Source organism: Melampsora larici-populina (genome assembly GCF_000204055.1).
Source record: "Melampsora larici-populina 98AG31 unplaced genomic scaffold MELLAscaffold_10, whole genome shotgun sequence".
In the NCBI taxonomy this organism is placed as follows: Eukaryota; Fungi; Basidiomycota; class Pucciniomycetes; order Pucciniales; family Melampsoraceae; genus Melampsora; species Melampsora laricis-populina.
In genome coordinates this window covers 192,387-204,760 of record NW_006768774.1, presented here as the reverse complement: position 1 = coordinate 204,760, position 12,374 = coordinate 192,387, and the positions used below count along the sequence as shown (strand labels likewise).

At 42.2% G+C, this 12,374-nt stretch overlaps 3 protein-coding genes across 3 annotated transcripts; all 3 read right to left on the bottom strand.

Moving 5' to 3' along the window:
- Positions 1 to 1,394: 1,394 nt before the first annotated feature.
- On the bottom strand, positions 1,395 to 2,931 carry MELLADRAFT_104553 (uncharacterized protein; the record flags this gene model as incomplete). Its single annotated transcript, XM_007407658.1, has 3 exons — positions 1,395 to 1,991; positions 2,076 to 2,603; positions 2,668 to 2,931. 3 exons carry the CDS (start codon positions 2,929 to 2,931, stop codon positions 1,395 to 1,397), a joined length of 1,389 nt encoding a protein of 462 aa, XP_007407720.1.
- A 1,107-nt stretch (positions 2,932 to 4,038) lies between these two features.
- MELLADRAFT_74439 (uncharacterized protein) lies at positions 4,039 to 4,725 on the bottom strand (the record flags this gene model as incomplete). Its single annotated transcript, XM_007407657.1, has 2 exons — positions 4,039 to 4,175; positions 4,258 to 4,725. Coding segments are annotated over 2 exons (255 nt in total), but the record flags the coding sequence as incomplete, so codon positions are not given.
- A 6,057-nt stretch (positions 4,726 to 10,782) lies between these two features.
- Positions 10,783 to 12,038, bottom strand: MELLADRAFT_104551 (uncharacterized protein; the record flags this gene model as incomplete). The annotated part of the gene is made up of 2 exons (XM_007407656.1): positions 10,783 to 10,848; positions 11,724 to 12,038. The coding sequence occupies 2 exons, from the start codon at positions 12,036 to 12,038 to the stop codon at positions 10,783 to 10,785; spliced, it is 381 nt and encodes a 126-aa protein (XP_007407718.1).
- Positions 12,039 to 12,374: the final 336 nt, after the last annotated feature.

Genomic DNA, 12,374 nt, shown 5'->3' with positions numbered 1-12,374 from the left:
CCATATCGAGCGCGATCAAGTTCGCTTGACGCGATTTGGGCGTGGTTACAGTCATTGGACCCGTCAGGTCTGACTCGCCCATCGCCTCAGTCGCGTCGGCGTATGTCGACACGTCGTCCCGAAAAGCTGAGGTGTCCTGCATATCGGGATCGAGGGCTCCTTCGTCCATTGGACACGCGACAGAGGGAGAAAGTAGAGTGAAAGTGAAGAAAAGTTGAGAAAACGAAGACGATTCGAGATGAAAAAAGTTAGGAAGATGGGGTGGATCGTGTGCACCGTGTGACTCATGGTCTCGGAGTGCACCCATAGAAATCGAGTGACAATTTGTCACACGCTCGACGTGTGACTTTAAGTCACGCTCAGCGACCTCGAGCCCCTGGTTTTGTCATCTCGGACTAAACCAGTCTATATACATAATGTATGGTACACTTGAGTCTTGATACGTAAGATTTCCTTTGAATCTAAGCTGACTATGTGTAGGTCTCATACATGTGTATGTAAGTACCAAAATGATCTTAAGGCACAGGATATCTCTTCTGGGTCGCACCCGCATCGGATACAGAAGTCCAAAATCGGTTAAGCACGGTCCAAACTGACAGGCGACTGTTGAATCACGTCCAAAACCAGATTTAAGACAATTTAAGACACTTGAATGTGCTTAATTTGACTTTGGGTGTGACTTAACAGCATCTTTCCACCATTTAATCTTTGAAACAGCTGTATGTACATATCGCTATGAAACAGCTTGAGCAGAAACAGAGAAATAGGTTTCTCATCGAACTGCAGTTTAACCTAAACTATATTGTAAACTGCAGTCTCGCTTGAACAGCTGTTTGGCTCTCGACCTCTCTCGACTCAGCCCGAAGTACGTACTACGAACTATTCTTGGATATACCTCAGCCGCCATTTTGAGTACTCAACGGTCATAAGATTCGGACACAGCATAACTAGATCAATCAATTGACACAAACATAGGAGAAACAACAGTCAGAGATAGAAAATACATTTTTTTGTCGTTTTTTTCTTAATTTTATCAATCGGTCTTGTAACAAAAGTAGCTTTTTTTTGATGTTTAAGGTTTTTTGAAGAGATCGATAATGGAGAGAAAGAAAGGAGGATGTTTTGAAGAGAACAATTGCCAAGAAATACTTTCATTGATCCATGTGATTATCAACACAGTCGAGTTTTTTTGTATTAGAAACCAATCATAAAGGACTAGCAGCAGAAGCAAAAGGAAACATAGAATACAAAATGAAATATTACAAATCACTGTCTGAGCCATCAAACAAGGGGTCGTGGTCCATGAACTCCGATTCATCGGCAGGATCTTGATTGGAGGTTCCTGAAGGTCCGGCGACTGGTGAAGGTCCGGAGACTGGTGTTGGTTCCGTTGGTCAAAGGAACAAAGGGTGATTTATAAATTGAAACTCGGGGGAGCCAGGGAAAGTATTCATCGGTGGACCTCTTTGAGAAAGTGGAATATTTGAAATATGAGGAGGCATAGATGCTTCGCCCGATTTGTCATACAGGGTGACATCTAAAGTGGTTGGTATGATACTGAGAAAATTTCCGGAGTCTGGGAACATTCGTGGGGCCATCTTCAAATCGAGAATGTCTTCAAACGTTAATTGGGCTAAGAAGGCAGGGCTGTACCAATCCTCTGGCAAGCCCGGTGGTGCCAAGGCATCATGATCGATAACTGGCGGATCTCGGCGCTGACGTGGACGAAGTTTGTTACCGCGTGCAGATTTCCCCCTCAGTCCAGCAATACGAGGAAGAGAGGCCCTTCGACGCTTTTCTACGAAGTCGATGAATTGAGTCGCTATTTCAGATTGCCAGATTGGTACCTTGCTGTATCCGATTTCAGAGTCTGGGGTGGTTGGATTGGGTTTGACTTTGTCGTCTGAGTTGACGTATCGGTTTTTGAAAGCGTCAACGTAGCAGGGTACGACTCCCATGGCCATAAGATATTTTTGACGTTCTTCAGTTTTCTGGAAAACATTTGGGCACATGTTTAGACTGGCTATCAGAAAAGAAGTGATGCAAAAAAACAAAACCATATAAGGAATACACACGCGTCGCAGAGCCACACCGATCCAGTTTCTCGCTTGTTCCTCAAGTAGCGCATTGCCGTTAGTCATTAGCTTCTTGTATTGAGTTTTAAGGTACTTGTAATGTCTGACATAGATTGCTGCTAAAATTCGGTCGTCCATATTGATACGTATGGCTTCCTGTTTTGCAGCTGGTAAGAATCGATTCAAATTCAGTCCCCACTTCCAAACCTTGACAAAGAACATTATCATAAGTTGATTGAATTGGTCTTCAATGTGAGCACCCCAATCCATAGTGAAGAAGATGATGTTGTGAGTTTGCATAGCCCCTACTATGTACTCGACATAGTCATGGTCCAAATGACCAGCGTGGTTGTTGACTCCATGTACCTCATGTCGTGGAATGCTTGGTGCATCAGGGGCATCAGGGTCTTGTTCGGAAGAGATGAATTGCTGTATTGAGCGATTGTAGAACTGATCAGGAGGTGGAGGAAATGGCAACTTTGCGGTGGCTCGTCCCATTAGTACCATCGTCAAGGTCCAACAGGATTTCTAATTCAAGATAAAACACGGTCAGCCTGGAGTTTGATGGTGATAGTTTGAATGGAGACCTTACCAAAAGCACAAGTTGTATCTTTGACAAATCAATCGCCTCATACATATCGCGTGGTCCCTTCTTTGGTGTAGATCGAGGTTTTTGCACCTTTTGTTTTGGTGGGCTTGGGGTGCTAGCTGGGGTGTTATCAAGATTCAAGCTTGCATATCGAGCTTGAAGTTGTCGCATATCGCCATAGGGATCTGATTGGGCTGACTGAGGGGACTGAGTGTTGGGTGGAGGTCTTTGAGGGGTAGATGAGGTGTTCTGTGCTGGATAGGCCATTGAGATTAAAGTATCGATGAAAAGATTGTGTGAAAGATCTGATGATTTAGATAGGTAGTAGCTAGTATGTAAAGATTCAAAGTTTGTAGTGTTGTAGAAAAGCGATAAGTTTGATTGAATAGAGCGGCGAGTAAAAGTGAGGGATGAAAGGAGCTCGTTTTATATTGCAAGGTGATGTTGAACTGGGATAGAAGGTTACCAAATATGGTTGAGTTGGATGGGAAACAAGTGCCTAGAGAAGGAAAAAAATTCTCAATTGGGTGATAGAACATGACATGTTGACTTCAAAGAGTAGAAAAATAAGTTCTCGATTGGTTGACAAAAATGAAAAGTTGACTCAAAAGCGCAGTAGGATTGTAGGAAATTGTATGTAATTGAATTGTAGGAAAGCGTAGTCTAATCAAATTGTAGGGAAAAAAAACAAAAAAAAAACGGAATAAGACATGTCTAATACCAGGTATGACGACCTCGCGAAAGCGATTTGATTGCAATTGTAGAGGGTTGAATTCCAAAGGTCCCAAAGGGGTAAGTGTAAGAGGCGGTGGGGTAGACAACCTGATCAAGACTTATAACTTCAGGTATCATATTTTGATTCGAGCCGAGTTCTTTTTGGATTCGATCGTTTGATGGGTGTGTATAAAATAAATTGTACTTCAAGTTAGGCCATTCCTTGAATGGATTATGACGTTGATCACTTTCACCTAAGGGTTGAAATCGAAGGACTGAGATGAACGTGGTCTGAATATCTTGGCCGGTGACTGCACTTTTTTGAACATGATTGAATATCTTCAAAATCTTTCCCATCTGTGAGCTTGCTTCTCTGTTGGAAAACCCCACCGGAGTATATTCTATGATACAATTTCTAGAGTTAATGTTGTAAGGTGTGATTGTAAGTCCATTCCAGCTGAACCGTTTAAGAAACTTCACTCTTGATGATATGAGGTTGTTACTGGATGTGAATGAAGTAAGTTGATGTGTATTTGATCGGTCTGATTTCCCAAGTCTTTCAAGTAATGCCGCATAGGTGAACGAGCAGAGCACATCTGGCATATGCTGGAGGTTTGAAGATGATGTATCTTGATCGGTGTCAACTGGAATCTCACCAATCTTTGATGACAATTTTTTTCCACCCTTCAGGAGTTCGCTTACTTCCTTAGCGCATTCTGGGAAATCCGGAGAGTCCAAGGCAATAGCCAGATTGGAAGCTCGGCAGAGTTGTCGAAGCATTGTTAAATCAAGTTCCCCTTCAGCAAATTAACAGATGGAGATCAAATTTCAGATGCGATTTGTTGATGCATGATTGAATGTGAACAAGTGAAGACTTACATATTTTACAATTGTTTGGAATCTTTTGTAAGATCCCGTTGTATTGTTCGAACTGCCACGCGGCTAAGTATGCCGATGGACCATAGTTGTAAAATTGAAATGGGACATGAAATGCCATATGCTGATTGGGAGTGGGTTTCAAATCGGGGCAAAGCGACCGCAAACTAGATCAATAAGCTACTAAATGACCGAAGTAATTCTGAATGTTCTGGTCACTTGTATGATAGCTCATTACGATCTCAGTCAAGCTACAGAGATGAAGGACATTTGAGACAACACCAGGATTGATCTTTGAGGAATGCAGTAATTCAAACATCGCCACAGGTAAATGAATTGTGACCAAAATAATCCAATCAGCTGATTGTAGTTTCCCGTGTGAAGCACTTCCGAGGTTGGCAGGCGGTGGGTACATCCATGAGGGAATGGATGTAGTCAAGATTGTTGATCGTATCTTCTTGAGGCATTCTGTACCAAGCAGTTCAATTTTTTCAGCAACTGATGAAGAGTTGATCTCAAGAAAGACCTCGTTTCCATCATCGTCATAGAGACCATCATTTTCGTCCTCATCAAGCCCTTCTTCCAATGATGTCAAAGTACAATGTTTGAGTGTCAAGTCCCGGTTATGCTGATTGAAAGATGTGGGATTGAGATTCGAAGTTGAAGTGATATTGGAACCCATTGCATGGTCGAGATCAAGCTGAAGAGGTTCCCAATCATCGCTCATGTTGCTGTCTAAATCGGTTGCAATTGCTTCTTGTAGCAGGGTTGATGTTTTCGATTCTTTCTTCTTTTCGAGGTCTTTTCCTAAGTCATCAAGATTCCAAACTCGCCTGAAGTGATATTCAAGCATCCCACTGATGCAGTGCATGGTATCAACAACAACCATCTTTGTAGGATCCCAATACTCCAGTTCATTTAAACACAACCATCGAACTCCGCATGTGTCAAAGATCTGGTCTCGAGCCTTGAGGGTTTTTGCGTCTCTCCACGCCTTGGCTTGTCGAGTATGATCAGCATGAGATCGTAGTGTCCAACTTCGATAATCCAGGGAGTGATTCGAGTCTTGTGTGAGATAACAAAATGAACAGAAAAACCGAGCACTATGAGATGCATAGCCAATCAATTTTCGTACAGCTGGTAGATCACAAACTGCTACAATAAGTGCAACTCGTATTAATCGACCTTGTGGATGCGAAGAAGTCGGAATGCTGATACCATCTGACCACAGGTGCTTGAGTTCGGCTACAAGATCATCAATTAAATTGTTCATCTGGAGGACTGTTGGCTCGTTCGGTCCCGGGGTGATTCCAACAACGCATATATTTTCAAGTTTGTACCGGAGTTCCGGTGGAAGCGAGATACAAAAGAGAATGATTGCACCAACCGATGATTTCTTCCCAGCAATTTTGTTTCCAAAAGGGTTGAACCAATCTACATAGATCCCAAAAGAAAGATTACCGGGAGTTTGAGTAAATGGTATATCCGATTTTGGATCTCGAAAACTTCGCCACATTGCACCATCCCAGATATCCGTAGCTGGTGTGCGAGGAGGTTGTTGGTGTATAAGAACAGAGTTGTCCAGGTGATATTCAATCTCACGACGTTTAAGAAATTGTGTGAGCCAAGGAATGAATGGTTGGGTTGAGTAAAAGCGGAAAGGTACATTGGTGTGTTGGAAAAGAGGCTCATCACAAGGCCTACTACGGCCGGTTTCTTTTCGAGTACAACATTGAGGAATTGGTGGTTCATCTGCAGGAGGATATCGGTATCGCTTGAAGCACTTTGGACAGCAAATGCTGCGTTCGAGGGATGCTTCAATATCTAACCACCTCATTGCTGTACTTATGTCTAACGGAAAGTTCTTGATGAGTTTCTGATCTTCTTCGTGGATATTCAATCCTTTAGTTAATTGACTGAATGCAAGTCGTAGTGTTCGGAGCGTAGTATTGACAGCTCTGATGCTGACTCCAGCAACTACATGAAGGTAAGTGACGAGTGCTACACAAAGAAAAAGCCAGCTCCCATCACTTGGCCCTAAGAAAGGTGTGAAAAATTTAGTGAGTTATATTCTTATCAAGTTCGATTCTTGCCAAGTTGGATGGAAAATGATACTCTTGCTTACCAGGTGGCCGTACACCTTTATCCTTTGAGATGGTACTTCTATCTCCAAGTGAGTGCGGATCCGGCGTGATTTTGAGGTTTGATAAACTGATTTTCAAGATCTCGTCATGAGCTGAGGACACTATTTTATCTGAATGAACTGGTGGAGGCTGTGAGGCGGGTGCTGCAGGGGTAGGTAGCTTCGAAGGTTTGTTGAAAGCTTGCGGTGAATGAGGTGCTGGTTGAGTTTGTGAGGCAGATGGACGTGGACCGTTCTTTTGATGATGCCTTCTTATCGTTAAGGAAGATACTGTTGGTCCGGATGGTCCATGTTTTGTCCAGCATTTGTGACAGTCACATGGACGATCCATGGTTGAGAGGGTAAAGTATCGGAGGTCTCTCGGCGATCAGTGGTGTTAGATCTGAGGAATAGCCAAACAGCTGTTCAAGCGAGACTGCAGTTTACAATATAGTTTAGGTTAAACTGCAGTTCAATGAGAAACCTATTTCTCTGTTTCTGCTCAAGCTGTTTCATAGCGATATGTACATACAGCTGTTTCAAAGATTAAATGGTGGAAAGATGCTGTTAAGTCACACCCAAAGTCAAATTAAGCACATTCAAGTGTCTTAAATTGTCTTAAATCTGGTTTTGGACGTGATTCAACAGTCGCCTGTCAGTTTGGACCGTGCTTAACCGATTTTGGACTTCTGTATCCGATGCGGGTGCGACCCAGAAGAGATATCCTGTACCTTAAGATCATTTTGGTACTTACATACACATGTATGAGACCTACACATAGTCAGCTTAGATTCAAAGGAAATCTTACGTATCAAGACTCAAGTGTACCATACATTATGTATATAGACTGGTTTAGTCCGAGATGACAAAACCAGGGGCTCGAGGTCGCTGAGCGTGACTTAAAGTCACACGTCGAGCGTGTGACAAATTGTCACTCGATTTCTATGGGTGCACTCCGAGACCATGAGTCACACGGTGCACACTCAGACCCGAGTGACTCGGTCTTCCTCCCAGTGAATACCGATGCGATGACGCTTGTCAAGCGGTTCCAGTCACGAATTTTTTGAGAAGAGTGACTGGACCTTGCCTGACACCGGTTGAAGCACGTGTGACAAACACACGTACTTTGACCGGTCCCCACCTAGGACCCTGGAAAGCGCCTATGGAGGTTAGTGACGTAGATTCCGACCTTTTCGTGGTATAGTGGCTAGTGTCTAAAACCGTGAAATGTCGGGCCGGGCAAAAAAATAAAAAAAATAAATTACATGTGTTTGAATTTCATACTACATGTAGGATTGAGATCACCTCAATAGTGGTGGATCAATCCTTTCTTAGATCCTGTCTCTTAGCTTAAATAGAAGTTCTTTCTTCACTTTTTCAATGAAATTAAATAAAGCCCGTCAAGGTCAGCGTCGTCGTTGGCAAGCATCCAAATGTTCTACAAAAAATCTGAACCCCAAGCAAGTCAAGCCTAGATCTCATCGAATTAGCAACCTGGATCCAGCCCCCGATGATTCAAGCTTGTCGTGCCTCTCCGAGCCTGAATCAGACTTATCTTCTCTAACCGATAACATGTCCAGTCACAAATATTCAGCTTCAAAATCATCTTTGGATTCAGATTTGAGATCAGATGTGTATTCAGACATTGATTCAGATTGGAAATCAGATTTAGATGAAGATTTGAATGCTCAGTCGCATCCAGAAACCAATGCTCACTCGGATCATGATATGATTTTAGATTCAGAAACTCAATATAATGATTCAACTCGTGTCAAGACACCTTTTCAAATTGAATGCATTGAACAAGAATATAAGATACTTCATGATGCTCTTGCAGATGCTTCAAAATATTCTAAGGGCCACAGAACTTCGAGCCAACTTGCCATAAAAGATTTTGATCAACTGGGGCTCATACGCGAGTTCAACAATCGTTGCTACAAGCTCAACCTGACCAGTCCAAATAGTTGTGCCATGAAAGCGTCTTTTGAAACAGCCGAATTGTACCGGCTTCGACAAGAAGACCCACCAAAAGATGGGAGTGTGATACGCCTTGCCGCTAGGATTCGAGCCAATGCAACTCATGTCATTTCCCACCGTCATCTCCCAATCAATCATCAAGGATTTGCATCTCCACATCATTCAATTCTGGATGATATCAACGTGCTTAAATCAATCACTGATTGGATTAGTGATCAGCCAGTTGGACCTGTAAATTTTTTAATCGTAAAAAAAACTTTGATTGTGATTATTGACTAAATTGTTTTTTTCTTCAACCTTTCTTCTTGTTTAGGTTACACCAACAAAACTTGCTCACTATGTGAACACCGAGATTCTTCCAAACTACAAAAATTATCAAAAGACCATCTCGATCCCAACAGCCAATAAATGGATGCATCGAATCGGATTACATGTTTCAGAGTACAAGAGGTGTCTTTATTATGATGGACATGAGCGAGCAGATGTTGTAATCTATCGAGAAAAGTTTATCAACGAGCTTATTGAATTACATAAACGGGAGCATTCTTACACTGGCAAGATGATGGATCAGAAAGTTTATGCAGAACTTGATGACGGGACTCGTGACATTATTCGTATATATCATGATGAATCAACAATCCATACTAATGAACGACCTCGATCAGCGTGGATGTCTGATAAGGACTGTGCACTTCGCACAAAAAGTGTTGGGAAGTTGATTCATATATCCGACTTTGTCTGTCTTCCAACTGGCCGACTCACTCTACCCACCAATTCAAATTCAACTCTTCCTTTCAAGGATGCTGCAGTCACCATCTATCCCGGCGCAAAGGGTGATGCGTGGTGGGATTGTAATCAACTCATCAACCAGGTCATTACTAGAGCGATTCCAATTTTTAATACCAATCACCCCAATTCTCAAGCCTGCTTCATCTTTGATTGCTCAGCAGCACATGAGTCTTTTGCTCCCAACGCACTTCGATTCTCAAAGATGAATTTTAAATCTGGGGGTTCGAAGCCACAACTACGCAACACCATCATACCGTCTGATGATCCAAATATTCCGCTTGAACTTCGTGGAAAGGTTCAAACAATGAACTACCCATCCAATTATGTAGATACAACTCCGGTCAAGAAGTCCAAAGAAGGAAAAGTTATCGAAAAAGAAGATCTTGCGGGAAAGCCAAAAGGAGTCAGGCAGATTCTCATCGAGCGTGGCTTGTGGGATCATCACAATAAAGTACGTGCATCAAGGGGTGAAAAAGAGATGGTTTCAATGTGTAAGGACTGCAAGAAGACCGGACGTGCCAAGGACAAGATCGCTCGAGCAGAGCGCCTACTTAGAAACGCCAAAATACCTCTTGAGCAAGATCAAGCACGACCAAGTGAAGCTTTACCTGAAATTGATGTTCCAGACTGTTGTGCATACAAAGTATTAACAACACAGTCTGACTTCGAAAACGAAAAACCGTTGCTTCAGAAGGTAATCGAGGAAGCTGGCCATATCTGCAAATTCCTTCCCAAATTCCATTGTGAATTGAACCCAATCGAGCTTCTTTGGTGTTACATAAAACCACGTAAGTCTACTCTTTTTGCTATGTTATCATCTCTTTGAACACTGGCCAATATAAATCGATTTCGCTTCAGGCTACCGAGAACATAGCTTTGAATGTGCTGATCTTCAACAAGCAAAGGACAAGTTTGAAACAATCAGACAAACATGCCCTCTGGTAACGATCCGACGTTTTTTTCGCAAAATCGATGCAGCAATGATGGATCTCTTGTAAGCAAACTTGATTTTGTCCTCATCTGCAGTTTTTCATTTACTTACATCAATCTCATTTCTCATAGGCACACTATGAAAGCACACCCCGGTCCAAACCCAAACGTCAAGTTATATACTTCTCACAGAACCGTTGCTCGCAACTCTGCAACCGATGCCAACCTTCTTTGATATTTTTTCTTCTTTTTTTTTATGTCTTTTTCAATTATTAACTTATCACTTCGACTTTTAGTCTCACTGATGGAGAAGGTACAAAAGCACCAGAAATTGTCTGTTTTGAATTTTTTGCTCGTAAATTACATTCTATGAAATAATACTACTATGTTGTAAAAATCATGAAAATTTGTAAGCCCTCAAATTGACTCGGCGAAAACAATTTCTGATAGCTTCCAATGGGAGGATTCCGAATCTGTGCTCGGATTCCAATTTGGATCAAAATTGTGACATTGATAAGGTTTTTGGTCAAAATACCCGATTTCACGGTTTTAGACACTAGCCACTATAGATTTTTTCAAAAAAGTCAGATTCCGACCTTTTTCGTCACTAACCTCTTTTTTTTTATTTTTTTTTAAAAAAAACCAAAAAAACCAGTTTTACTGGTTGTTAACAGCACAGGGTCAGACGATGTTGTTTTAGGGCTCAACAATCAAAATGAATGAATTTCTGAACGAACAAGGACAGAGTAACATGATTTCAAAAAGGCTAGACCTGGCTAGACATGAAGAAAAAACAAGTAGCGCTAGAAAAGTATAACAAGTGTAATTTAGAGCTTGAAATGAGTGAAGTAATGGAAAGGATAAACTCAAATAGAACCGTAGAAAAAATTGCAAAATTTGGAGATACTCAAAGAGCATCAGTCTTGGTCCTGATCGACTTGATTGGTTGTTGATGCTTTGAGCTGCTTTTCAAAAGCTCTGATAAAGGATGGGGTGTTGAATGATTGGACCAAACGGCTGAAAACAGCTGGTATCGAGTAAGATCCTCCATCTGGCATGCGAGAGAATGCCAAACCTTGAGACGGAGGGAATACATATAAAATGTGAGTAGATTCGATGCGAGCGAAGGTGCACTCGTCTGGAGACAGGTGATCGGCAGGTGTGACAACTGGGTAAGATGGGTTGTAGTTAAAAAGTTGGACCGAGAGATATGAAAGTTCGTCTCGAGATTTAGCAGTCTTGATCCAAGCGTGCCTCTTGTTTTTATAGATATAGACACTTAGAGTCTTCCCAAGGTACAGTCTCTGATAAAGACATTTGCTAATGAATATCTTGAGTAAACTGTTTGAACAGATGAACGATATGTACTTACACTATTTTTGATGATGACGACAAACTTGCCATGCTCGAGTGGGTTATTTTGACTGATTCCCCCTCCCGTGATGATGGCATTAGTTGGTAAGTCCAGGCGAGTTGAAGTATTTTGTATGTGCTGAAATAAATCCAGCTTCACAGCAATATTCCATCGGTGGATTCGTGAAACACCAGTAGGTGTAACCTCTGTGCTTTTCATGACGACAGCTACTAACTTACTGCATTCGCTCGGATTCATTTTTCCACCTGGAGTCTTTCTTAACTGGTCAACATCAACTCTAGCGCGCTCATTACCTCGATGTTTTTTGACTTGACTATCGTTGGTAGCTCGGATGTCGATTAAACAGGTGTTAGAAAGGTGAGCGCCGTGTTGATCATTAAAGACCAAAGATTTTGTTGGTTGATCATTGGCCTGAGTTTCAAACAATCGGGCTGGATGTTGCTTGTTACTAGATCCATTGACTGGGTTGAGCAGATTAAAAAGTGACATTGCTGAATTAGACAGTATTGCTTCCTCGACATCCTCTGTAATGTTGGAAAGCAATTCATCAGTCTTCTGTTGCTCAGAAACAAGTTGAGCAGCAGCCTGCATTGCAGATTCTTCTGGACATTCCCCAGGGGCGTGTTGATAAATGACATTGTAGTCTCTTGCTATACTAGAAGTCCATTCTACAAATCTCTTCCAATGTGAGATTATTGTGTTTCTATACCTCACGTGACACTACTCCTACCTAGGCATATGTGTACATATGCTGAGGAAGGGGTTGTTTGGGGGAGCCCGGTCCCGGGTGCGCGCTCGTTTTCGTCACGGTTAAAACTTACCGATTTGACGAGACGCGTTCTGTTTGTGGCTCGCCGGGTAGTGTGGGGGGAGAATTAGAGTTTGGTGGTCCGGTGCTCAGCATCCCGCATAGTTGGGCTCGTATCG